Here is a 27,369-nt window from a genome sequence, read left to right as displayed (position 1 = left end):
AGACTGGGCAGTCTTCCATGAACAACATAAGCAACCTCTAGGTGTCGGTCTGACAGATCCCTAAGCACCATCCTGCCAATCCCAAAGAGCCATGGTGCTCATCTGGAGAGACCCTCCTCCCACCGTGGGCTAGGGCTCTGTCCCGTTGGCCACTGCAGTCTATAAGGTCTTCACCAGCTTGAAGAGATCACCAGAGCATGACCAACTTCACCAGCTATCACCCAGGATTTTCCTGCTTCATGTCCAGCCACAGGCCACAGTTCTCACCCCAGCACACTCCCTGTGTGGTCAGTCCACAGACACCAGCACCGATCTCCAGCCATTGCCTAGGGATGTGGCCATCACTGACGGACACTGCCTTCACAAACAGATCGCTGCCACGGCACAATCAAGTCCCCTCAAACGAAGCCCAGCTGGAGCCTTCTGACACCCCACTGCTTGGTATTGAGGCCACTTGTGTTTCAAGAATGCTCCCTCTGGCCCCACCACAAAGACACATAGGGGAGGTGATAACCACAGGTAGCTCGTATTTGGGGCTGGGAAGGTATTTTCCATTTAGAAATCAAGCAACAAAGCTGCCAGGGTCGGGATGCTCCTGTCCCGGTTCTTGCTATGATCATGATGAAGACCTGAGAAAAGATCCCACCTAGGCAGATGTGTCCTATACGGCCACCCAAGGCAGCTGTGCAAACACGTTTGCTCTGCGTCAGGATGCAACAGCCCGGCTCTGGGCTGGTTTCCATGCTGCATGCCGTCTCAAGGCGGGTTTTGTAATGCCCTCAAACATTTTTTCGAAAGCACACTGGCAGCTGAGTCTCTGTGACAGAAACCCGGACTTCTTGCCCTGCAGAATAACAGCTCCTGGCGCACACCCTACAGCCCAAAGAAACGGAAAGGATGGTTTGTTTCCCACTGAAAAGCCAAGCACATTTATTTTCTGCCTGTTGCTAACTCTGAGTCTGGTTGGAAACCTGGCCCACTGTGCTTGCGAGCACAACTCCCTCGCGCCCTGACTTCTGAGCAGGGAGGGACAGATGAAAACCATACACAAGATCTTTCTCTGGACAATCAAATGTAACGCTCCCTCGTGCCAAAACACCATCCATCCCTCCACCTCTCTCTCTCATTAGGAAGGGCTAAATGCTGCCGTCTTGTCTATTAAAGATCGGCTTCACCTGCAAAATTCACCTCTGGGCTCAGCTTCCAAATGCTCCCAAGGCAGGGGGTGCTGGGATCTGGGCAGCTTATTCAGTGCTGACGGAGATTTCCAATGCCCCGAATCTGCCCCATTTGCAGCGGGTGCTTTGTTTGGCTCCTTGTCTGCTTTTGGGGAAACAGGCACTACTCTGGAGGAGCTCAGAAGGGCTCTCCCCCTTCTTTCCATTGTGTCCCGTTCCTTCTCCATCACTAGCACTGCTTGTGTTTTCTGGTTCACAACTGTCAGCAGTCACTGGAGTCCGGACAGAAGAAACTGGATGTGGACCCTGCATCCACCCGTGCACAGCCTCCCCCCACACCCCTTCTTCTCTGCCTCGGAGCCAGGATCCCCATTCACTCCCTGCCTGGCTCAGCAGTCCCGCACGCTTAACACAGGGCAGGATTAACCTCCCAGTCTTTGTGCTGGTCCCAGACAATAGGGGAACACATTGACACTGCTCGCTGGAATCATCGGGAAAACCAAGGAGCAGTTGCCAGGACTCCACACGGCCAAGCACTGTACCTCCATCTCTGCAGGGCACAACGGGACAGAAAACGTGCCCCTTGGTCTGGCCAACAGCCTCCCCCACCACCCAGGCAGGCAGAGGGGAGATGGGAGGAGAGCAACGGGCGACAGGACCCTGCCAGCTGGAGTCCTGACAACTATTATTAGTTCTCATTACACAAGCGAGATGAGCTGCGGGGCAGGGGGGCAAGACTCTGAGGACGTCAGCACGCCTCCTCTGGGAAGGTAGTCACGGCCACTTGGCCGCTGAAAAAGGGGCTGGTTCCTCTGTGCCTGCGATCTCCCTGTTGTGGCAAAACGAGCAAGAAAAAAAAGGATGGGGGTGGAGGTTAGAGACCTGGATATTCACAGGCAAGAACTTCCTCCAGTTCAGAGACCCATATAACCCCCTCCAACCCTGCTCATGCTCCTTCCGCCTTTCAGTGACTCGGGCCATGCGTGCACAGGGATTTGGTGGCTCTCGCTGCTGACTCTGCACTTGCCCTCCTAAGGAACAGAAATCCTGTTCTCATGCTCGTGTCCAGCAAGGAGGTGTAAGCGTGATCTAGACTTAAAGCTGATTTGAGGGGGTCACATGCAGGCTCTTGCAGACAAGGGGACATTATAAAGTGATCAGCGATCTGAGCCCTGCTGCTTCCTTATAAACCAGTGAAATCCCATCACTGCCCCCTCTGCTCCCCCGAGACCATGCCTGCCCTCATGGCATATGTGTCCATCACATCTATGGCAGCACTGTATGCCCTGGGTACTAGAACCCCTAGAAAATGAGCCAATACCACTGGTTTCTTGAGTGACCTCGGGCAGGTCATGACCTCATTGTCTTGACTCCATCTCTGTAAAATGCCTGTGTGTATTGTCAGACCTCTGGGGTTAGGATGGTTTCTTACCAGACATATCTATGGGGAAACAGAGGCAGGGAAAGATGACTTGCCCAGGCCATCCAATGGACTAGGGGAGAATCAGGTGGAGCAGCTATGTCCCCACTGCTTCCCAAAGACACCACCTCCATTCGGACACTGCACCCATCACTGCAGCCTCCCCCTGCCAGCTAAAATTATTTAGACTAGAACCTGGCACTGTAGCAATGCTCTCTTTCAGCCAGGGACTTTGGCAGAGACCTGTGATCCAACCTCTCTCAGTCAGGTGTTCTTTATCCCCAACCTAGCACCAGCTTGTCCCTGAACTTTGGGGTTTTAGGAAAGCAGTGGATGCGTTAGTAAAATCCACTAAGGCTGTCCTCACTGTGGCCCGAGGGTGTGCAGGTCCACAACAGACGGCTCACTTTGGTGTCCAACGCTACCATTTGATTTCCAGGCCTCAGCGTTATATAATGGGCTGGAAGCAGAATCTGTTTGCCGTCTGCACCCCAGATCTTGGCATATGCACAAAAAGCATTTCAGGGTGATTTTATTTTCCACTTCCACATGCCCTTAATGTCTTTCCCAGCTGACGGCTACTTAACACAGAGCGCCAACCAGCTCCCCTCTCTCTGCAGCAAGCCTGACTGAAGCCAGTAATTGGAAACGCACCGGCTCTTCTCTCAGCTGCATGGAAGATGGGTCTAAAAGCAAGTTCCAATGCAGAAGCTTTCCTGCTGCTTTCCACGGTACCCTATTAACACTGGCAGCGACAGGTGTTTACAGCTGGCTAACTGTCTTTGATGAGCCCTGCAGAGGAACTCAATTACCAAAGAAATGCCTAGCAGAGCTCAGATAGGGAAGGTCAGTGCAGTTGCAGGATATGTGCCACTTGGAGCTGAGAGAATGATTCAGGTCGGTCTTTAATCGGAGCCCTCATACAGACTCCCCAGTGGCCTTCATCAGTCACTTATTCCAAGGCAGGCAAGGTGTTTCCATTGTAGTACTGGCACCTCCTGCACCATGGTCTACAGGCATGGCCTTTACAAACACCTTTAGACACCTGATTGTCAGTGAGCAAACACTGGTACTGGCACAGATCCGGGGCTACAGCAGATACAGGGCAAGAGTGCATGAAGTCTTCAGTCAGTTCAGCCCAGAGCTGCCGGGCTGGATGAGCCTATAGCAGAGTGCAGGCTAGCTCCCGTTGGATGGAGTTCCCTGTGCCCCTCTCCCCCGCAGCCTCGCAGAGATGCACGCCAAGCACAATGGTCCCTCATCCTGAAACAGTCACATTGCCACCTCCCAGTCTCTACGTCAAAGCACAAGCATTAGCCGCTTTGTGCACACAACCATGCCTTTTCCAAACCGGACTCCTGCACTGCAGAAACCAGCAGAGCCAACGAGCCGATCAGCAGCACGACCGAACACCAGCTTGTTTGTGTCATAAATACAACACCAGTGCGTGGCAAAGGATGCTCCATCAGCAATGCAGTCCTATTTATCAGAAGGATTAGTTCCCTTTCCTACCTTCTCCTCTCTCTTCTCCACCAGCCCCAGGTCTTCTCCGCAGCTACTCCATGAACAATCAACCTCGCACAGACAGCTCAGCCTTATGGGCAGCTTGCAAGCCCCATTGATTGAGGAGACTAAAACGATCTGAGAGCAAGAGATGCTCTTGTACCCTGTTTATAGCCACCAGAATGCTTAGCAACAGTACTAGGTGCAGGATCGTTTTGGGAGGAGATTACTTGGGAGCTGGGAATGGGAACTCTGATGGCAGGAAGGATACGAGTGCTTTGCTAGCACTAATGTGCTGTGGGCCCTGGGACTGGGGGCTGTGGCACTAAGCAGGTCTCCCTGGTCTGTGCAGACTGCGCTCAAGCCTTTCCCAGGGAAGCACAAATTGCATGAGCTCATCCCTCTACCGCAGCTGGCTGAAGAACCTCTGAGCCCCATTCACTCTTCACCACCCGATGGGCAGGGAATAGTCACGTTAAACATTAAGCCGACCCTTCTACCTGTGCTGCACATGGGAAGCTCAGGGGACCTGGCTAGGGTGCTGTTCCACCCCACAGGAGTGACATGTTTGAACCCGTCTATAACTATGCTCCTGCTTATTAACTGTGTCTCACCCCAGGTCTCCAGTGCTACTTGAGCCCCCCAGAGGTATGGAATTATGACCAAGTGCATTTCCAGTGGGATTCAATGACTTCAGCTTGGCCCAGAGTTCCAGCTGGGAGTGCTATTCTCCTCACTTCCTGCCCTAGGCTGCTGTGCAACACCTCTGGACACAGCCTGCTGGCCCTTAGTGTCTCACCCCAGCAACAGCTGCATTTCAGGGATGGATTATGTAATCCCTGCGTGGTACCCATGTCTCAGGCTGGGAAGCGCTGCTTCGTTACCAGCTGTAACAAAAGGCACTGTGTGTTAGAAAACTATGGCTGTTGCAGTCAAGACCCTTTAAAGCCCTTGGCTCCATCTACCCGCTGTGGGCAGTGGGTATGAGTTAGGAGAACTGCTGGGGAAAATCATCCTGCTGATAAGCACCTTTTGTGCTAACAGGAACAATCTCAGCACTTTCCCTGCACAGGATAGGTGGGGAGCGGCAGAGGCCAGCGACAGCACAAAAGGTCTGGCCACATGCGCATGGACCTGCCAGGCTATTAGTGGCACTCGTTCCACGCCAGGGAGCTAAATCCTGCTGTGTCAGACAAAGGCAGGTCTCCTGTGACGTCTGTCAGGAGACTAAGAAAAAAAAAAAAGTCTGCTTCCAGCAAGTGCAGCTAAGCTGATTTCTCAGTCAGGTAAGCTGGACGGGAACAGAAAAGGCAATCAAGGGTCACCTCGGGCCTTATACCAGCCCTCACTGAAGGAGGTTCTCACCTGTCAGCAGTACGGTGTCTATGCCACACTAGGGCAGACCTGCATTGCTTCCACCGGAGGAATAATTTCTCATAAGTGGGATCTGAATGCCTCTTCTCAATGTACCACAAGGAAAAACACAACCAGAAACCCCGAAATCTCCTAACTTAAAGATTGAAGTCCTTTTGGGAAATCCTGTCTCAGACCCCATTAGGACTGAACTGGTCTCTGTGCAGCAGCTTTTCAGTCATGTTACTACCAAACCCAACTGGTCAAAAGTCCTGTGTCCGGCCTACCAGATATCTGGAGAATGTTTCTAAAAAATACTAAGATGGAGGGGTGGGGGGCAGGATATATAAAACCCCAATTCTTTCTTGTTTTTAATTTGCCTTCTGAGGTGTGAAGGTTTGTGTTGGTCTCTGGAATCAGGAAAGCTCAGTGGCTTCCTTAAAAACAAACCAAAGGAAGCTGAAATTCTCTCCTCTTCATCCAAGTCAAGGACCTGAGGCTCAAAGACAAACCACTGTTATAAGGTGCATGATAAAAATCATGAGAGCTGGCAGCAATGGCTGGATGACTGACCACTTTCAGGAGTAGGAGGGAGGGGAAAGGAGTTGCATTACTTGTGAGAAAATGCCTTAGCACACTGTCCCCAGCAACATCTCCATGCCAAAAGTGTTGCCAAGAGAGACAAGAAACAAATGGAGCTGTGCAGGTGCTGATAAGATGGGAGGCGAATTGTGAAACGCTGCCCCATCCAGCTTGCTGGGCAGGCTCTCACACCCGCTGTGGCTGGGGCTGCTTGGCTCTTGGGCAGACAGGTTGTACAAATGACTGGAGGGCCAGCACACAGGAGCAATTTCCCCGTCACCAAATCAGTTCTTATGTCAGGCATTTGCATCAGGGAACACAGGACTCCCGAAGGCTCATTCGTAGCCACAGAAACAGGGTGAAGAGCAAACCTCAGTAACTGGGGAGACAGCAAAGTGCTAATGACCATTTAGCATGCAGCTCCGACTCACCCCGTCCTCCAAGCAAGCATGGAGTCACCCAGCAGGCTCAAGCTCAACTCGAGCGCAGTACTGCCCACTCATGATTTTATCAAGAGTCTCACCCAGTTCAGGCTGGTTACAAAAGCCGCAGGCTACCAGGGGTGCATGACTGCTGTACAAATCTCAGCTTTTATCTATTATTTAAGAAAAGTACATTTCTGGCCCTGAGGCTGGTGCACAGATAATGCAAATATGCAGCAAAAGCCAGAAGGCAAAGGCAAAAGGCCCCATATTTACTATTGCATAGACTTGGTGACTGGTGCCTGGGCCTGTAGGCTTTGAGCACCTTGAGGTGGCAGTGCTGTGCCCCCTCGCCCCTGCTCCCCAAGGGAAAGGAGAGGCTCTCAGCACCTTGGGAACACCAGTGGCACAGTAAGCATGACAGCTGTGAGCCCAGTATCCTTCAAAACAATGCTGCATAGACAGGAAGGAGAAGGCAGCAGCTGTGAGCTCTGTCTCGGTGCTCTATGTAGGCAGCTGAGAGCCCAGCTCCCCACGCGAAACTATAACTCCAGTGTTGTGGGTGGGATGGGAATTTGGCCCAGGGCAGCCCCAGCCAGCTCAGGGGTTCAAGGCCATTCTTGCACAGCATGTTATTTTTATGCTGATGGAGGCACTTCCCTCTCCACTGCCAGAGCACGCGCAGTGCACTCCATGAGGACAGCTGTGTACTGACCAGCCTCAGTAAAGCACCTCCTGCATCAAGCCGTGTCGTGCAATTCAGTCACTTGCCCAGTACCTTGGGACTAGGGCACCCCAGTCCCCGGGAAGCTGACGGAGCTGCAAGCAGTCAAGAGTTTCTGGCCATCGGCACCCAAGGCAGAGACTGCAGCACCAGACGGCTCAAAGGGCACTTTGAAAAGGCACTTTATTAGTAGCAGCACTATTATTTACTTATGGGGAAGGATCTGGACAAACCCAACCCCCCAGAAGGCTCAGCTGTTTCTTCCCCGCCACAGAGAGGAATGAAAAATGCCTTTTCTTTTGGCGCGGCTGCAAGCACGGCAGCAGCTGCTGCTCTGTTTCCATTGCGAGCGTCGCCGTTTCCCTGTGGGTTGGCGCTAGCGCTCACTGTGCAACAATCAAAGGCTGGGGAGTGGGGGCAGGGCCCATTTCCCATGCTAGTGACTGCTCCACTATAGATCGGAGGCAAGCAGAGGACCAAACTGGCATGGATGATGGAAAGTGCTAATGCAGTTATTTAATTAGCGCCCTAATAATGCCTGCCCGCATGGTATCAGTGCAGCACCAAATTTTGTGAGAGCAACCAGGAAGTTAACAAGAAAGACAATGTCATACTCGCAACAATGGCAGGGATCAGCAATTCAGCAAACCCCAGAGCTGTTCCATGGGTGGCGAGGAGGGGACATGCCCCTCTGCCAGGAAAGGGGATGGACATGGAGCCAGGACAGCATCCTCCTCAGGCAGGAAAGAGGGTTTAAAACAACAGAACAGCTCCCCCTATTCAACCTATTGGGATGTCTCTGCTTTTATATCCCCTCCTATTGAAAAGCAAGGGGCTAGGAGTGCTCCCACTACAGCCTCACTGCGATGCCCTGACTTGAGGATCAAGGGCACCCACACAGGAGTCTGGCCTTCAGGTCTCCAGCAACCAGCTTCTTTCCAGCTGTTTCTAAGCAGCGCCGTTCATACCAGGCAGAGCAACCTGGAGAGCCGAAATGCCAGCTCTCATGGATGACGGGACCTCTGCCTTGGCCCCCTCTGTAACTGTGGGCAGTGCGGATGGAGACACAAGCACACAGCATACTTGGAGAGAAGGGAACAGCAGAAAGTGCCCCTTTGCATCTGTGCTCAGAGGCTGCCAGTTTTTGCTCACCTGCCAGAAGAGTTTTGCAAGACCGATCCTCTGCTGGAGCAGCAGCAGCAGCTGAGGCACCTTGCAGAGCTCGCAGCAGCTAAAGTCACTCCCCACCCACCATCAGCAACATGCAGGGCACTGCAAGCCAGGCTGCTCAGAGACCTGCCCACTGCAGGCCAGAGGGGAATGGATCAGCAAAGCCAAGGCACTTGTCCTGGTGGCAGGCAGTGGTACCCACATCAGGATCAGGAATGAGACGAGGTGGGAAAAACAGCCCCATAACCCGTTTCCTGCATCATGGTGATTGGAGGTGCCATGTTAGGGCAGGGAGACTCCCCCCCCTGGGGCACAGACTTGGGTATAAACAAAAGCTGCCATGAATAATTGCTAAAACACTGCTTTCAGCAAGCCCCCTCCCCCGCCCCCATCTCACGCCAGCACGCATCTCTTCATGGCACAGAAAGAAGTGCCCCACCCACCCACTTTCTGATGTGCGTGGCTCCGTGCCCCACTCGCTCAGGGTCTGCAGCAGATGCAGCAAAAACACAGGGATGATTCACCGCCCTTCGGCCCTGGCAGCTCCCTGGAAAATAAATGGGAGCAATATTTTATTTATGCCCAAACCATTAATTCTCAGGCAGAGGAAGCGGCAGATCATGGGAGAGTTATTTCCGTAAAGAAAACGGCAGTTCAGGAAAAAAAGTCCGCCTCCACCTCCTCCCACCCCTAAATCCTGGTCATTTTAAATTATTCTGGATTTACTCCATCAGTCCTGTTTTGAGCAGTATGAAATGCTGGAGACTCACAGAGCGTTTAATTGCTGTATAAACACAATTACCTAGGGAAATGCACATTACCCAGGGCTCTTCCTATCAAACAACCAGGAGCTGAATAAATAATCACTGTGATCCTGAGTGCCTCCATATCTCACTGAGTCCTTGGGAACTGATGGAGCTCGGCCACTTGCAGGATTACGCTGATGGAAGATTACAGTCCCTGGAGCCCTCCAGCTGCGCAGGACAACAGTTATTACTAACATTTAGTACTCAGCTCAGGTCTCATGTTCAGATGGTTTCAGGAAGAGGCCTCAAATTGTTCGCTTTCTCTCCAGTTCTGAGCTGGACAGGAGAAAGGAGAATAGACCCACCTGGCTCATACAGAATGGACTTGAAAGTCGCACACTTCTGGGTCCCTCTTTCACAAAAACCCTTCTAAGTTTGTCACAGAAAACCAGGCTCAAAGAACAATGACTTTCTAGAGCACTAACTGGCTCCCTGCTCATTACTTACAGTCTGGGCTCCTGGAAGACTGACAGTTAAGAGCGGAGCTCCAGATAACACCCGACTATAATGATCAGGGATGAAATCAGAGTTGGAGACCAGGATGAAACATGAACACGGCAACTAAAAATAGTAAAAAGAAACAACGAAAAACTGTGAAACTTGGGGGTTTATAAGTTCCATGATGCACAGGGAGGTGGACAGGGTGATCCTTCAGTCCTTTCTGACCTTAAACCAACAGTCTACAGCTTGATCCTAAAGCCCACTTCTCAGTCCTGCAGAAAAAGGGACAGGGCCTTGTTTTGCACTAGTGGAAGAAGGAGAATAAGCGACCAGTTGGCTTTGTGCCGATACTTATTTTTCCAGTTTCTTCATCTGATGGCACCCCACAATTTCCAGTTGTGCCCCTGGAAGATATTCCCTCCTTGATCTTCTCTGCTCCCCAGGGTAAGAGTGCTCAGGGGCAGCTGGCTGCATCAGGAAGGAAAACCTGCCAGTGCCATGAGATCAGGAGAGAGCAGATGGCTCACATGAAGCCTTTGGATTCTGCCATGCAGGCCATTATTCCCCTTACTTGTTTAGGGTCCATTGCTGGTCTGAACCAAGATGACACAGGCATTATGGGCCCATTTCCAAGCTCACTGAAGCCAGAGGTAAGGCACTGACTTCAGCGGGACTGGGATCTACCCCTGCATAAATTAAAGGTGCAAGTGTCTATGTTACTGTATCCAGGAAGCCAACAGCTGGATTTCTTGTACATTCAGAGCACCTAGCCTCTGCTTGAGGTGGGAACAGCCTGCACTAGCTTTTGTCCAACCTGCACTAAAAAGTTCCAGTGACTGAGACTCTTTGGGAATCCGTTTCAGTGCTCAACCCCCTCACAGTCAGGAAATTCTTCCTAACAGCTAATCTAAACCTCCCTTGCTGACTTCTCTCCCTGTTGCCTGGCACTCAAATTCACTCGCACACACAGAACGAATTCCAGAAAGCTCCATCCTGGAGAACTCCTGCTGCAGCACGGAGGCAAGCAGAGGACTGTCTGGAAGCAGCTGCTGTCTTCCATGAAAATAAGCTAGCTGGAGTGTTACCTGCCTGCTCACCGAGGTATTCAGAAGAGCTGCTCGCCATGCCAGCCACAGAGTGCTTCTGCTGCGACACACGGTGTTATCTGATGCATGCTCCGAATGTTAAAAAGGAAGGAAAAAAACCTCAGACAGCACAGCACAAAACCACAGCACCAGGCAGGCCAGTAGCAAGGCTCCTTCTCCAGACCCTCTGGTCTGGTACAACATACTCCCAAACTGTTCCCCTCCCCTTTGCAATCTGCAATGTGGACTGAAGCGTGCAGCTTCCCTATAACCTTCCTTCACTCCCCTGGGAGACTGCCCCTGGCTTTACCCCAACACCAGCAGAGCACACCCTTTTCTTTTCTTTATATGGGTTGGTGCAGATCCTGTCAAAGTTGCTCCTGGATTTGCAAAGCACTCGGATACTATGGTATGGAGTAAGGGAGAAGAACCTGCATTGTATGGACCAGCATGTGATGTTCTTAGGCCAGCTGTTTTTTTTCCTCCAAAACAAGAGCACAAGAGGAAAAGCCTCAGGTCTGTCTATGCTTCCTGCCTGCTGAGTGCTCCAGACAGTACAACTCTGGCATAGAAATCAGGTTGCCCATCTACAGCTCCTCTCCCCCCCCCCCCACGGTGAGAAAAGCACAGAGGGCAGTTCAACACAAAGCCTTCCCACCTATCAGAAGAGGTGTTCTCAGGATAGCAACAGAAAGGAGCAGGGGACCCAGCAGTGAAGACTGGGAAGTCTAAGCCGTGAGTGCAGAGACCAGCCCTGCGTGACTAGTATGTAAACTCCTCTCGACTTGACTTGTTTGCTGCAGGGACTGGATGGATCTACCCAGTCCTAGTTTCATTCACAAATCCAGGTACTTTAAATCATCCAAGATTTGTGGGGAAATGGGTACCGTATTTCCCATACTCGTGTGATCCTTGGAGTGTGGCATAGTATGAGGTTGGTCTCTCTAACATGCCAGGGGCATCTGACCAGCAAACCCAGCGCTGTAGCTGCCAGTGCTCCTATACAAAAACATGCACAATCTTGAGTCCTAGTACAGGACAGTTCCTTCTGCAGCCCAATCACATATGCCAAAGTCAGACAGCTACCCCTAAATCTTTCCTTCTGAATGATTCACTGCTCCAGTTGAGCAGTCTGTACAGCACAGGCCCATACCCATGTCTATATACATAAGAAGAGGGGTCCAATACAAAGATCAAAGATCTCTTTGAGCAACTCTTCAGCCAACTTCACACAAGATTTTGCTGGCTACTACTGAGTGCTAGGATTACAACGGCTCATGAAAAAGCAGCTGTAGGAAGCCCACGAGACATTCCCGAAATGTTTCCATAACCAAGCACATTTCTGCTGGATTATTGCTCTGTTTGGCTCGGTATGCTGGTGCTCTCGCTTTTGATCTGCATAACGCTAGACACCAGATGCAAATGAACTGTGACAGAAAAAGGGATCCCACCAGCGCTCTGTTGTAGAGTCTGACAGAAAGCAGCACAGTGCTGAGGTCCATCCTGTAGCTCAGAGCCCCAAGAACACCGCGGGGCAGCCTGGGAGCTGTCCTGTTCCAACGAGTTCCCCCCAGAGGCAGGTCTTCCCACCACTGGGTCATCTGTCAGAACCATGTTTTCAGATCCTTATACGAAACACTATAAAACTGTGTATATCTGGGGAGATCTATGTAACACCAGATACACTTTCCTCTTTAGCCACAGCTAAACTTTCAGTCGGGCCTTCCACACTGTAGCTGTATGGCACGATGACTGTTACAGGCCTTACAATAGCACTTGGAAGCCTCAATTAGGATTTGGACCCTACCAGAGAAACACTTGATAAGAGGCAGTGTCCATCTTGCAGGGTGCACCGGCTAACCAGATGAGACTGATAAAAGTATCACCACTTCTATTTCAGAGGTGAGGAAAATGAAGGACAGAAAAAAAATAAAGTGCTTTGCCCAAGGTCACGCCAGAAGTCTGTTGCAGAGCTGGAAACAGAGTGCAGCTCTCTTGAGCCTCAGTCCTGTGCTTTGCCTGCTCTCAGCATCAGAAAGAATAATGAAACCAAAGCACGTGTTAAGTTTGGCACGTGTTTAAATGGAGCATGGCTAGGAGGGAACGAGAGAATTAGACACACAGGACCCCCCACTCATGATACCCAAGGAACACAAAGGAAGCCAGTCCCCCCCCTCTCCACCCAATTTACCTGGTCACCTTTTATTTCCCGAGTGAATAAGAACTTTCTTGGCCAGACAATTAAACCCACTGTAGGGATCCTATTACAAATCAGACATTAGCCAAAATCACTTTCTGCCTCTGGCCACATCAAATAAAAGGCCAAGTAAGCAGGCAACATTTCAGCAACTCGCTTCATGTAACAGCTCCAGGGTTTGCTAAAAGCATCTGCATCGATCCTGGCCCTTTAAATAGCACTTGCTGATTAAGAAACCTTCAGCCCACCTTAAATTTGAAAGGTTTCTGTTTTTAAACAAGCCTGGCTTGTCAAAGCACTTGTGAGCCCCAGTTCTGGCAATGCACTACAAAACCAGATTAAGCGAACACTGGTGTTGAAGGGGAAAGGGGAGAACTGGGAGATGAAGAGGAAATAAACTCTGGACTGAAGCAGAACAATACTGAGATTCAACTCCAGCTGGGGCTTTGGCCGACAACGCCAGCCAATGCTGCAATGTGCAGCTCTTCAAAGGAGCTAGAAGCTCATGGCATCCAAAGCTGCACACGGCTCCCCTGTGGGTTCTGGGCAATTTAGGGCAAAAGGAATTAATTCCTCTAAGCCCGAACCCACCACCCTGCTGGTACAGAAAAAGCCCATTTTTAAGGGGATGGAGGAAGTTCCCAGCACTGGAGTCACATGGGTGGCTGTGGTTAGAGCAATCTTATCGGATCCCAAATCAGAAAGGAAACCTCTCTCTCTCTCTTTCAGGAATCTCTATGGCCGAGTAATGAGGATCAACGGGTTTCACATTACCCACGGTCGCTTTCTGCTACTGCTGGTTACCTTCTTGCACCTAACTGGGCTTGCACAAGGGAAACCTACAGCACAGTTCCACCGCTCAGGTTTCAGAGGCGAGCCTATGTCTGGGACAGCTGGGCTGTAAAGGGTCTGGGAGGAGGGGAGGGAGCTTGGATCCAAACTGGGAGAAGGTGGCACTTGGCCTCTCAGCTCTTTGGACACAGACCATCTTTTTTGCATGGGGTTTGGACATGGCCCAGAAGTGGTCTGTGCTGGAGGCCCAAGACACTGCTGCAATACAAATCCAAAGCAAACCAAAACACCTTGTGGGCTTAAGACCCTGCTAGGCCCCATCAGAGCCAGAGCCGCCAGTGCAGCCACCTTAGACAAAGATTAGCAACACAGATCCAGGGAGGGATTCTCAGGGGAAAGAGAAGGACCAGGGCAACCTCCCTACCCCACCTTCCCAGACTTGGGTTTTTATTAATACTGCACAAGGAACTCTGCGCCCCGCATCAGCTTTGCCTGAAACTGTTCCCTGCAAAGCTGCCCAGCTACATGGCACAGAAGGGGGGACTAGGACAGGGACAGACAGGTGATAAGAGAAAGTCACGAAGGAGAGAGAGTATGCCTAGGTCTCACCCCATGTCTTCCCATGCCGAGGACCTGCTGTGTCAGAGGGAGGAGAGAGCTGAAACCCTGACTCCTGCTGGAGTTGTCCAGTCTGGGTTCTAGCTTCCTCCAGGAGGAAGACAGCTGCAGTGCCCTCAAGGATGGCACTGCCAAGGCAGGTCGCCTTGGTGAGAGACCAAGAGGACCCACCTGCAAGGTCTAGCCTCAAGCTTCTCCAAGGGTTGCCCTTTCTCCCAGTGCCTGTTTTGGCAGATTCCTCCCAACCCTCTGCCCCAGGGGCCCCACTGTGCAGTTCTCTCTCCCGGCTCAGCTCACTAGCCTTGCAGCCTGGCTGCCTTTCCTGGAGACAAGCTTTATGAGCTGAACAGGCTTCACAGCCCCGGCACCAACCAAGACTTGGGAACCTGATGCCTGACCCTACCACACACAGCAGGCTCAGAAGGCCACTCCAGCAAGGGCTGGCAGCATCTTTCCCACCTCAGAAAGATGCCCTTAGGCCAACTCCACACCCAATGTTCTTACTCCTTAGTGCTTTAATTCAGCTGATCCAAAAGGTCTCTTCCCCCTGTAAGAAGAGCAGAATGAGACACCCCAGATGTCTGGAGCCCTTCTCTTGGCCCACTGTTTTTCCATGCCCCATGGCCACTCTTCCAAGACTGCAGAGCGCTGCAAAGCTACAGCAATCTGAGCACCAAGGCAGCAGGGCCTCAAAAACCCGCCTCTTTCCAAACCAGTGAAAGCAAAAGGCCGAACAAAATCCATGCCAGGGACTACACTCTAACAGAGATTGCCGAGTAGGCACCTGCCCGCCCGTTCCCCAACATGCCACATCCCTGTGGTTACTTAGGCACTTGCTTGCATGACAAGGCAATACTGCAACTAGCCAGTGACACAGGCAGTTTGGCAACTAAAAGCAAGACAGAGAACCCAGACCACCAGCAAGTGCTCCCCAGGTCACAGCAGGAGAACCCAAGCCCCAAAGGTAGTGTACTGACCCAACGAAAACAAACCAATGGCTCTCCACTCAATCTATCAGACTAGGACTTGGTTCCAAAGCACGTGCCTGGGGGCCAGAAAGCCAGGCATTTCCATGCACCAGAAGAAGGGAGCCCGCATCTAGTGGCAGTCCTAGCACACAGCTTGGGGAATGCTACGGGAGCCACATGGAACGCCTGTGGGGGGCAGGGGCCGCACATACCTTGGAAATGAGTTCATCGTGATTGGCCAGATGAGCCCTGCAGTGAATGCAGCTGTAGGTCCTGTGGCATGAAGGCAGGTATGCCTGGAAAGTCTTGGACCTCGTCATCTTCACCATTGGAGCCACCGAGTGCTGCGTGAACTCCGGGGTGGCCCAGGAGGCACTCCCACAGGAAGGGTCGCACGGGAAACACCGGAAGACGCAGGTAAAGGCCGTGGTTTGGCAGGGGATGGTGTGGGGCAGGCTCCACACGCAGCTGATGGCGGCAGAGGAAGAGATTCCGGTGGGAGGAGAGCAGGGCCACGCAGACCTGGGGAGACAACAGTATGCATCAGGAGCATTCATACTGGGCACTGTGCCGGGTAGACTCCCCACCCCAGTGGCCTCCCACTCCGGTTTGGATGATGGGCTGTTACTACAGCAAGGGACCAAAGAGGACTCAGGACTCCCAGTGCCCACTGATTCTCCTGGAGGGAGCGGGGACAGGTGGGTAGAGGAAAAGCACCGAGTCCTGTTCTCATCTTTGCCACCAAGTCGCTGTCAGACCTGGGTCAGCTCACTCCTTTCTATGCTTCATTCTATCCAAGGTACTTTTATGACACCTGCTAACAAGCTAAGTGCCTGATAATCTTTCAGGGGTTTGTCGTCATACCTGCTGGGGGCTCAGGGAGTATGATTATCTCTGCATTACAGCCTGGGAACAGAAGCACAGACAAACTAAGTGACCTACCATAGGTGACACATGGAAAAGGAAGGAGTTGAAATCCAGTCCCCCTAAAGCCTGGGAAAGGGCTCTAGCCACCCAATGGTCCTTCCTGTCTTCTGGGCCCAGTTCCCAGACGTGTAAACCGAGGGTCACAAATAGGGCCCCCCTTCACAACCTGCCTCAAATTCCAACGCTAGAAGCCTCTCTAGACATGCAAGTTCCCTCACCACGAGACACCCAACAGTGGCCACAGCTGGACTTGACTAGGAGTTAAATGTCTCATCACCACAGGACATTCTCTGCTACCCCGTGCATTCGATGGATCTGGCTCAACACTGCAGTTCAGATCTTCCAGCAGAAATCTAACGCTCTAAGATGCCTGTATGTCTTGTACGGAAATGATTCCTTTCCTTTGCTGGACAGAGGAAACAGCCCACTGGTGTAAAAGCAGCAGCCCCTGCCCAAAACATGGCATGTGTGTTCTGGGAATTAGTTGTGGAGTCTGGCTGCTCTTTCCAGGAGGCTTTTCCCTTCTTTGAAGCATGTGACAGTTCAGAACCTGAATCTGCACTGTGTACCAAATACTGCATGTGCCCCCCCATCCCATCCCCCTAATTTTTCAGAATGAGCCGATTTGGAATGGAAATTCCTGAGCTAACAAAATGGAAAGGCTCAAGACTTGGCGTATGCTTCCAGGAGACCCGCCTATAGCATCAGTGAGGATATTCCTTCCACCTTAGCATGGCAACCAAGGCTGGCCTTGTACAGAGCTACTACTATGGCTCAGTGTGGTGGTCCCTGGAGCTGGTCCTGTGGGGAGTGTGGCACACAGAGGGGTGTTGGCTCTGGACTGTTCTAGGCAGCTGTGTCCCCCTTGCTTGTGAAAAGAGTGAACTGTCTGAACAGCACGTTGGGAAATCATGAGCCTATTTCAGGCAGCAGAGGTGGTGCCTTGGGGACACCACTGAAAAAAAACAAGTGAGCACCCAGCACAGATGAGCCCCTGGGTTCCCTGCAGTCCTGGCTGGTGCGGGTGCCAGACTGCAGCAGGACACTGCAGCGAGGCAATGAGAAGTGAATTGGGAAAGGCGTTCAGCAGCTTGCCATGTGGATTCACTTCCAGTCACCCTAAACACCCTCTGCAGAGCTCACACACAGAAGACCGGGCTAGACTTGCAAAACTCCTGAAGTCACATACGTGCCTAAGGTTTTTCAAAGTAAGCAAGCCTTGGGCTCCAATGTATCCGCACAGCTGCTGAAAAAGGGGCTTTGTGCCTAAATTACTAGGGCACTTCTGAAAATGCCATCTCCTGGATCTTACTCAGAAGGCAAGGCATTTTCCTAGTGAGCACCATGCATGTGGAAGGGGAGGTATCCAGAGCTGACTGATGCATGCCAAATGCAATATATGTAGCATAGTGGGCTATAGGATTCATAAATTCCTAGGTTTGAGGCAGCTGGCAGGTATTAGCAACACGGCAGGAACCCAGCTTCCTCTCCTGTTCTGGGAAACATTTCCTCTTCCTTTCTAGGAGGCAGGCCTCTCAGGACAAACTGCCACGAGAGTGGGAGTGAGCGACAGACTTCTTATTCACCCTGCAATCTGCTGAAGAGGCACATCTATCACCACCATCATGCTCAGCACTTACATGGCACTTTTCATCCCCTGAGCATTCCGTGAACATTAACTAATCAGATCAGTCTTTTCCAATCAGGCTTAGTGAGAATCGCCCTGACACTGAAACATGGCTTTCAAGTGCCCTGGGACCCAATCCAGCTCCCAGGGGTTTACCAGGAGTTGCACGAGCCTGATGGCAGCTCTACAGACTTTGTTGCTGCCTGAGTAGCCAGAGCTGCAAACTTCAGTCATCAGCACAGAGTGGGCAGAATGAGAGGAGCGGATGGGAACGCAGGCACACACTGGAGGACAAGACTCTTTTGGGTCAGACAGCATCGTCTTCCCTCGCAGGTGAGAAGTGTTCAGGGGCTTGAAAGTGCTTGGACCTTAAAGGCTGCAAGAAGCTAGAAGAATGGAAGGAAGCTAGTTTGCTTTCCTCCTCCATTTATTTGATGCAAGGAACTGCAACATATCCCAGCTTTCCTGCACTGAGCGCCAACCTCCCTGGTCACAAGACAACAGATCCAGCCCTAAATTCCAAGCTCTTGATTCAGCACCGGACATCCAATATCCCCTCGTAACAGAGCCCCGGGCCTGGAATGTGTGAGCCATGCACCTTGCCATCCAAGTGCAGGGAAGCAGAAGACGAAATGTGCTCTTGCTCAGGCCAAATGCAACTGGATTCCAAGGCAAAGGACCAAACCCTGACAGAAAGGAGAAAATTACAGGGGAAAGACCAGCCACAGGAAAAAGGAGCGAGAAGAGCCTAGCAAGTACTTTACCTGACGGCCAAAGCTTGCACAGCCAGTTCTAACCCGCTGCCTTAAAACTGCACCTTTTACAGAGACTACGATTTTCTTGCTTGCTTCTCTCCTGCAGGACAGGAGGGGAGTGCACAAGGTGGGCAGCTGTGCCTTTTTTTCCATACCCTAGAGCAAATTCAGACCTCATCTCTGCCTGCCTCACATGAGCAACACCAGCTTTGTACTGCGGCGTGACGGGGGTGGGGGGGATGACACAACAGCCAGCATCTCAGCCAAACAGCTGCATAAAGGATGCCTAGACAAAGCCCAGAGGAAACAATACCAAAATAATCCCCCTTTGTCATCAGCCTGCTCCTCCTGCCCAGGGTCACTGAGCAACAGCATGTTGGAGCCACAGTATGAACTGAGAGGGGCTGCTGAAATCAAGTTAATGTAATGGGGAATATAAAAGCACCCCTGACTTATACTGCTCTTCACACTAACGTACACGAGCGTTAGCTGGCCAGTCTTCAAAATGCATCCGAGAAGCCCAAGACTTTACCCACGCGAACTAATGCCTAAGCACAGACTAGAAGGCATGGGAGTTATCAATGGTCTCTTTCTCGCTCCACTGTAAGATTTACTATTTATGAACAAAAGTCCTAGCATTCTGCTAGGAGGGGAAAATAGTTTTTCAACAGCTCTAGTGAATGAAGCCGAGAAGGATAGTAGTGCAGGGGCTCAACAAGGGTGGCTAACGGGGGTAGATATTTTAAGATCCATTTATGAACATATCTTTCAATATTGGGCGAAGAGAAAGGGATCAATTTGGCACATGCACAAACAGTCAGGATCGCTGGTGGCAATCTACAGCCAAGCTGCCATTCAAACAGTCCCCGCTTCTGCTCTGACTACAACAGCAGTCCCTTATTCCTAACAGCCCATCTTCTTATAGAAGAGTCTCCCCTACCCACCCCCCAGCACCATTCCCGATCTGCAGTCACCCAGAGCCAGTGCTCTTTTCTGCCCTCGAGACAACCACAAGCATGGTTCACAGTGCCTCACAGCAGCCCCATTCACTCCACTGATGGGCAGAGACAAAGGCCTGGTCACCAGCCATGCTGGCCAGCTCTACAGGACCACACACCTCATCTCCATCACTGGAGCCATTGGCCATGGCAGCTATTGGGTGGTCTCCATTCCAGCAACTTCTCCTTGGAGCAAGGGGGAGGGGAAAGGATTAAGGAGCCTTTACTGTTGTGTTTTATGTAATATTTATATTTTATTATTTTAACATTAATACAAATACAATTAGACGCAAACATACAGCTGTCACCAGCAGGAGCCTCAGTGCCACTCCATCAGGCTGAGGCCATATCCACAAGTCTACATCCTTCCTATAGGTTGGTACAGGCCAAATTTCCCTCCGGGACAGGCTCACTGGTATCACTGGAGTTGGGACTTTCAGAGGATGCCGGAATAGCTGGATTTAGGAAGGGAGGAATCCTGGAGCCAGTCCGAGAGCAGCCGCCAGAGGATCCCTGGAGCACGGGGGGAAAAGAATATCACATACATCCCTTTTGGGGACATCCTACAGAAAAATGGCCAATCTCCTTGCAGCCGTCATCTGTTGTTTCAAGCAGGCTTTGATATACGCAGTCAAGGGTTCCTCCAGCCAGTTTTCAACCCCTTCCTTCCATCCACCGCTCTAGAGGCCTGTGAGACTGATCAGCAGTGTGGGAAATTCAGGACAAGACAGCATGGGGAAGAAGAGCAGTGGTCAGTCCCTCCAAGCACTTGCACCCTTTTGGGTACATGACAGATAACTCAGATGCCCATCTCCCCACACACAATCCATGACAGCCACAAAAAAAAAAAATCAAAACCAATCCAACTGAATGCGTTTCCCATCAAACTTGAAGTTTTTGTGGTTAAGAGGTCAACACCTTTCCCGGTCATTCAAAAAGACCAAACACAGCAGCAAGATACATTTCAAAAGATGAAAATGGTGAGGAACAGCTTCAATATTTTCTAAAAGCAAATGCTTATGAAGTTAAACACAGAGCATTGTGAAAAACCCAGCTGCCGAGAAAACCCCAGACTCTACTCTTTGGTGTCTCCTGGCATGAATATATGGTGGACTTGCTTGATGGAGGTCACTCTAGCAGCTCTCTTTCATCAGAATGACAAACTGTAGGAGCCAAGGCTGCATATGGGTTCTCACAGCTAACTCAAAGTGCTTGAGGACAGCTCCTGCTCAGTCACAGCACAGAAGGGCACACACAGAAGGGAAACTCTTTCAGTGCTGGGGCAAGCATGGTGGCTTATGCATGGGACAGCCTCCTAGTGCAGGATTCTCAAAAATCTGCGCTCAGGTCCTAGCCTCACCAGTGTCTGCCACCAAGGCTGTAGGCAAATCACTTCAGTGCCAACTTCACAGAGATGCTGAGCCCCAGCACCCCCAAAGAATGTGGTGGGAGCTAGAGATGCTCCAAAGCTTTGGAAGCAAGAGAGAAACATGGAACTGAAGCCCGATTTTTCTGTGCCTAGAAATTAGGAACACCTCTTCCTGCTCAGTTCTGTTTGTGCCAATGATAACAGCTCATGATTGCGGGAGAGCTGGGGAGCAGCTTTGGTAGGCTCAGTGGTTCCAGGCAGAACTGGAATGGCCTCCTTTACCATGGGAGAAGCCAAGGCAGGAATTAAGCTTGTGAAAGGCTCCAAGATGAGCTCAGACTTGAGCACAGGCTGCTGGGAAAGCCATCAAAAGGACTGAAGGAGAGTCTGGGTATAGAAGCAGACCCTCTTAGTCCTTTACCCTCCAGCTCTGGGCATCCCCCAGCCCTCAAGTTAAAACAGGATGATGGGAATATCCACGAAGCCTATCAGTACCTTCTTCTCAATCAACCAATCAGTTCTTACTGCTGCCTGAGACAGCTATGCCCTGTCCCAGGGGCTGCCTTCTCTCATGGGAGGCAGGGAGTGGCAGGGGTGGGAAGGGGTAAAGTGACACAATGCAAACCCTCACCAGATCTGCATAACTGCAAGCACACGTAATGAAGTAAAAAAGTGCAAGGCAGGCAGGCACTCTACCTACCTCCTGACAGACAAACTGCTTATCCCTCTCAAACATCTTTTCTGTTGCTCTGGGCCTCAGTTCTCCCATCTGTGCAATAGGGATATTACTACTCATCTCTGCACAGGGCTCAGAGATCCTGGGATTAAAAAAAATGCTCTCAACCCAGATTATTTACAGCAATTACTGGTTTTGCTAAACAACCACTAGGTGGCACTACAAGGGGCTTGACAAAGTAGCAATTAAAGACTCCCTGAATCATTAGGGCCCCTCAAGGCACAAGGCCAGGCATGCTGCACCTGCCGTGCTCCACATGCTACAGCCAGTGTAGCAGGAAAAACAATAGTGATGATTATTTTGCTGAGCAGCCATCAGTACTAAATCCATCATTGCAATTATATTAATCATGTTTTAAAGTACGTGCTACAGGGCAGTGTGTCAGTCTGTGAAGCATCACGGACCTTCCCATCAAACCAAGCTTGTGCAGACACTCCAGCTATTCAGGTCTTCTGGAAGAAGTGGTTTCTGTCTGGACGTTACATCACAGTGAAATAAACGTGTAAAAGGGACAGACACTGATCTAAGAGAGAGAACAACCTGTTTTGTGCTGTTTAACATATTAATCCTATTCCCTTGATTCACAGCTTTGAGGTTGTTGAAATGAAAGCCAGACATGAAAAACAAGCAAGATCTGCATGACCATGCAGAGTTGCTCTACTCTCTGTTTATCAACTAGTTTAAGAGATAAGAGCAGGCTGGCCAGTTTCACTTTGGTTTATAGGCAGTTTCGGTTCTCTTGCATTTGCAAATCAGTCAAGACCTAAAATCCAAACCCCTGAAATTAAGGGAATTAAAGATAAATTCATGTTAAAAGGAAACATTTAGGAGGGGTTAATGAATGTTTCAAGCATGTTAGAGATGCCAGTTATGTTACTAGTTACTAAACCTCTACCTTAACAGGTGCTAGAGAAACTAATAAATGGCTTAAAGCATTCAGGATTCATGGTAGAGATGATATCTTTTATTAGACTAACTAGATTTTTGCAAAAAAAGTTTCAAATTTCAAACTTTTGGGTGCAAACCCTAATAAATGGCTTTAACTATCGGCAATTAACTAATAAATTATTCCTATTTTAAATGATTACCCTTTTATGTATACATACTTAAGCATTACATGCGTGAGGGAGAGAGAGAGAGACGCACACACACGCACAGCTTTCTACAATTATTTATGGTGATCACATTCTGAGGCTAAAGCTACTGATAGTACCCTGCAAAACAACAGCAATCAGGCAGGGAGGTATAGTACTCTTATTGTAAAATTTGGGTGTTAGGACAGTGACCAGAGAGCCTTCTACCGGAAGACTTCACAGACATCAACTAATGTTCAATGCATGCCTGGGAGACAGTGCTACTTTCATTTGACATGTAGGGAAACTGAGGCACAGAGCACTAAGTGCCTTACTCAAGGGCGGGCAGGCAGGCAGTTTGCAACAGAAAGGAGCCCAGACCACATTACAGCAATGGTTCCTTCTAGCCTTATAGATCTGAGTCTGGAAGCTGAACCCACCTCCCTCATGGTCCTGCAAGTGCCCTATTCAGAAGCCTGTCTTTTTCTGTGTCACTGCACTCTAGAAAGAAATGCAATCATCAGGTTGCATTTTGATGCTGCCATTGTACTGAAGCAAAGGAGTTAAACTCCCCTCCCACAACTTGATCTAAGAACAAAGGACCTGACAAGATGGAGAGAAGAGTACACCAGACAGGCCTAGTCTCTTGCCTCCTTTGGGCCAGACCTTGCTGCCTTAGTCACATAAGGGCTGCAAGAGGCATCCTTTTACCCAAATATTCTCGTCTCCAAGGAGCTGGCTGGCAGTAGCATCCTCGCAATGCAGATGAGTCTGTGCTACTAGTAACGCACAGCAAGAAAGCATTATTGTCGAGTGAGGCCCACCTTTGCTTCACAGCTCCATTTCATCGCAACTGAGCACAGAATTCAATAGCTGGTTGAGACAGACACCAGTGTGGGCTGCCAGACTGCAGGAGAAAGCTGAAGAGGAGCAGGGATTTGAAACAAATAAGCACTTGATTTTGCTCCTACCAGCAAAGCCCACTTGGGCTGCAAATAAACACTCAATTGCAAGCCGAACTAATTTCACAAAAGGCTCCATTTTCCCATTTCACCCAAGGAACCTTGTCTGTCCATTTTCCCGGCGCATTTAAGAAAAACTCTCCCCGACAGCCCGTGAAGTGTGATACCAAGCCCTAATGGGAACTGGTTAAATATACACAATGGGCTGCAGTGATAATGGCAGTAGCATAAATGAGCAGTAATAGGATGTAATTCCTTATTCCTCACGTATCTTCCTACTGAGGCGAACTACATGTTCAACCTGTCATTGGAACATGGGAGGAACAGGACAAGACAAACTACGATACAGATCAGTCAGGATCAGAGGGGACAAAGGATTTGGCTACCTACCCGTGTCATGACTTGGAACAAGGGATGAGCAGTTCTTCCTTTGTGCATTTCTGTGTTCCTCTGTACTGCTCCATTGCCTAAATTCTGCCCGCACGGTCAGATGTCACTTAAGGCAGACAGGGCCCATTCTTCTTGTCTAGCCTGAGTCTTCACTGTTTAATCCCATGAGTTTATTTCCCAGTTTGAGGGAAGGATTCCTCCCCATCACACCTTTTTACCTGTTCCCTTTGCTGCCCCCATGGCACAACTGTCATAGATTCATAGATTTCTAGAGTCAGAAGGAACCTGGTAGATCATCAGGTTTGACCCCCTGCTCCAGGCAGGAAAGAGCGCTGGGGTTAAGTAACCCCAGCCAGGTGCCCATCTAATCTCTTCTTGAACACCTCCAAGGTAGAGGGAAAGCACCACCTCCCCTGGAAGCCCATTCCATATTTTGGAATACGTGAAAGCTAGCAGTCCAGATGTTCAGGTGGAAGAAACACATTGGAGTTTTAGGTATGAAACATAGTCATCAAGCTGTTCACTTTCTATGATGAAATTGCATTTGAGCTGGTACACTCAGTTGCCGCCCTGCCAATCCATGTCAGTGCTTCCTTCTGGATATGCTCACTGGCTCATACATTATTGCCAAGGTATGTGAACTGACTCACACTTGGTCTTCTTTTGGCTTCTGATGCAATTTTCACATTTGGGAGTTCCTGGGATTTTCAGACTTTTTTAGTGGTTATTAACCCCATCTTCATGATGCTGGATATAGTCTCCCGGTCTTTACTTACAGATTGACTGAACCCATCACCTGGATCTATTTTATCCAAATCCTCAAGTATACTGTTGAGCCATGCAGGGCCTGTGCTTCTCATGACAAAGTCAACAGCAATGCAAACCAGAAGTGAGAACATTTTATTTGACAGAGGTCTGCATCCCATTCACTCAAGTTTGCATTTAATTGTAGCAATGCAAGGTGCACCTGGATATCAAGTGCTGGTGATGTTAATTATTTTTGTTCTCAGACCATAACACCTCAAGATGCTCAATTATCTACCTATTAAAAGAACCACCTTCTCAATTTGAGTGTGTGAAAATTAGCCGGAGTATCAAGTAAAATCTCAGAGGCATTATAGGAGAGCAATCTGTTTATCTAGGTGATGGTCTATAGGCTGTACCTTTAGTAAAGTCAAGTCTCATTCCCCAGCACTTCACATTCTGGTGATCTATGATGAAAAGAAAATTAGTTTGCTTAACTCGAAAGCAATTCTTCATATTAAGGAGCTCCTGAGATACCAACGTAAGCCAATAGTACCTATACTCTGCAACTTCTGTAAAACCCTTTATCTGAGGCTCATTAATAGATTAAGGCTTACAAATACCCCTATGACATAGGTAACAGTTATTATCTCCATTATGTACAGCTGATGAAAACTGCTCTGAAGGACAAATGCAAGCCTGGCTGGCTTTGGCTTTTTCAGTGATGTGCGTTTGGTTTGACAGGAATAGCTTGCACTTAAAGAAATCATTACCATCACAGCAAAGAAAACCGAAAAACCTCACACTCATGAGTCAGCAGAACATCCCACCTCTGCTTCTCCAAGTGCGGATAACCCCAGATGGCAAACTGCATAAAATGGGATCACTGCCAAGGAGTGTGGACCAGGCAGAAGAGAAAATCGGAAGGCAGATGCCTGGGTTTCGTATCCATATCTGCTCCTGACTGCAAGGCATTAAGCAAACCGTGGCTCTGTCACTAGTTTAGCCATGAGTAAAATAGGGATAATAGTTATTTACCTACATCACAGGGATGCAGCCACGAAACTTAATTCAAGTTTGTTAAGTGCCACCCAATAGTCAGGTGGAAGATGTGGGAGAAATAAGCACCATTAATTGTTATTTCCTGCAGACACAAAAGTGGCACAGCCAGTCAGGTGACAGGTGGACTTTCTGGGAGGAAGTCACTCCCAGTTGCCTGCTAGTGCTGGATATGGGTCTCTTTTTCAGCAACCAGCCTAACTCTCACGGTAGACTGGCTGTCGGCACACAAGGCAGAGGGGTTCAAAACCAGAAAGTCTGAGCCATGCCACCAGCGCGGAGCAAGCAAGACGCTGCCGAGGGAAGACTTGCTTGTCCCGCTGGAGTTGCCAACGTGGGCTTGCAACCGGGACACACGCTCCACTCAGACCGACAGGCCCGTGGCCAGATGTTCATCAGGAAGCTTTTCGTTACCCTCCACCATGAAACAGGCTACCAAGTTTCCTCCCTTTAAAAGGAAGGGCGGCAGACGGCGGAAGAGGGCAACAGCCTGTGCGTTCCCACTGATTTCAGAGGCATCCCCTATTTAAAACCGGAGGAAACCTAACGCCAAGGAAGCCAGTCTCGCTGCCCACCGCTCAGAGGGAAGACCACTCTTACCTGGAGCCTTTAAAAGCACAGGACTCTTTACATTTTTTATTTTTCCTCCCCCCCCACAGCTGCAAGACAACAGAGGGAGCGGAGACGCACCCGAACGGCCAGTCTGCGGGGCTTCAAAAGGGGAAAAAAAGGAGCGCGAAGCGAAGGACGTCTGGACAGCGCCTCTTCCCCCTCACCGAAAACGCAGAGGCCACAACGCCTCGCTGCAAACGCGCAGCTCAGCTCGCGCTCGACAGCGCAGCTGCCGGGTAGCGCGCCGGCAGGCTGGGGGCCCCGCCGCGGAGGGACGCGGAGAGGACCAGCCCGCAACTTCCTCCGAGCCGCGTCCCCCCCTCCCCGCGCCCTGTCACAACACCGAAACACCCAGGCGAGGCATCGCCAGCGACGCGACCAGCAGCGGTCCCGGGGGGAGGGGGGGACACGCCGACGCCTCAAGTGCTGGGGATCGTGATTTTTTATTTTTTCACAATTTCCCCTAAAAAAGAAAAAAGGAAAAAAAAGAGGATTTTTTTCCTCATTTCCTCACCCCCCCCCCCCGTGAGGATTGGGGTTTTGGAGGCATGAGGCACACCCGTGCTGGGGAGGGGGACAAGGGGCCTGGGCCCCCTGAGGGCGCTGCGGCCCGGCCGTGTTGGTAAACAGCGCGGTCACATGGCCCGAGGCTCCGCCCGGCGCGGCCCCCGCCGAGCCCCGTGAGGGAGCGGGGAGCCGCGGCCTCCTCCGCCCGCCAACCCCCCCCCCACTCCCCTCCGGCACGGGACTACACTTACTTGCCCCGAGCCCGGGCGCGGCAGACGGAGCGAGGCCGCGCGTGAGCCGGAGCTCCTCGTCGCCCGGCAGCTCTACAGCGCCTCCGCCTCCCCGCGGCCT

At 50.6% G+C, this 27,369-nt stretch overlaps 1 protein-coding gene across 1 annotated transcript in view; it reads right to left on the bottom strand.

The window, feature by feature from the left end:
* The window catches only part of YPEL2 (yippee like 2), a 36,444-nt gene extending 9,075 nt beyond the window's left edge, over positions 1–27,369 (bottom strand). The window contains exons 1-2 of the mRNA XM_019493420.2: positions 27,270–27,369; positions 15,472–15,781 (exon numbers count right to left, since the gene is read on the bottom strand). Of these exons, the coding sequence (XP_019348965.1) occupies positions 15,472–15,588 (117 nt within the window). The 5' untranslated portion in view covers positions 15,589–15,781; positions 27,270–27,369. The remainder of the gene's footprint in view (positions 1–15,471; positions 15,782–27,269) is intronic.

The sequence above is a fragment of the Alligator mississippiensis genome, chromosome 14, assembly GCF_030867095.1.
Source record: "Alligator mississippiensis isolate rAllMis1 chromosome 14, rAllMis1, whole genome shotgun sequence".
Lineage (NCBI taxonomy): Eukaryota > Metazoa > Chordata > Crocodylia > Alligatoridae > Alligator > Alligator mississippiensis.
This window is presented reverse-complemented; position numbering and strand designations above follow the sequence as displayed.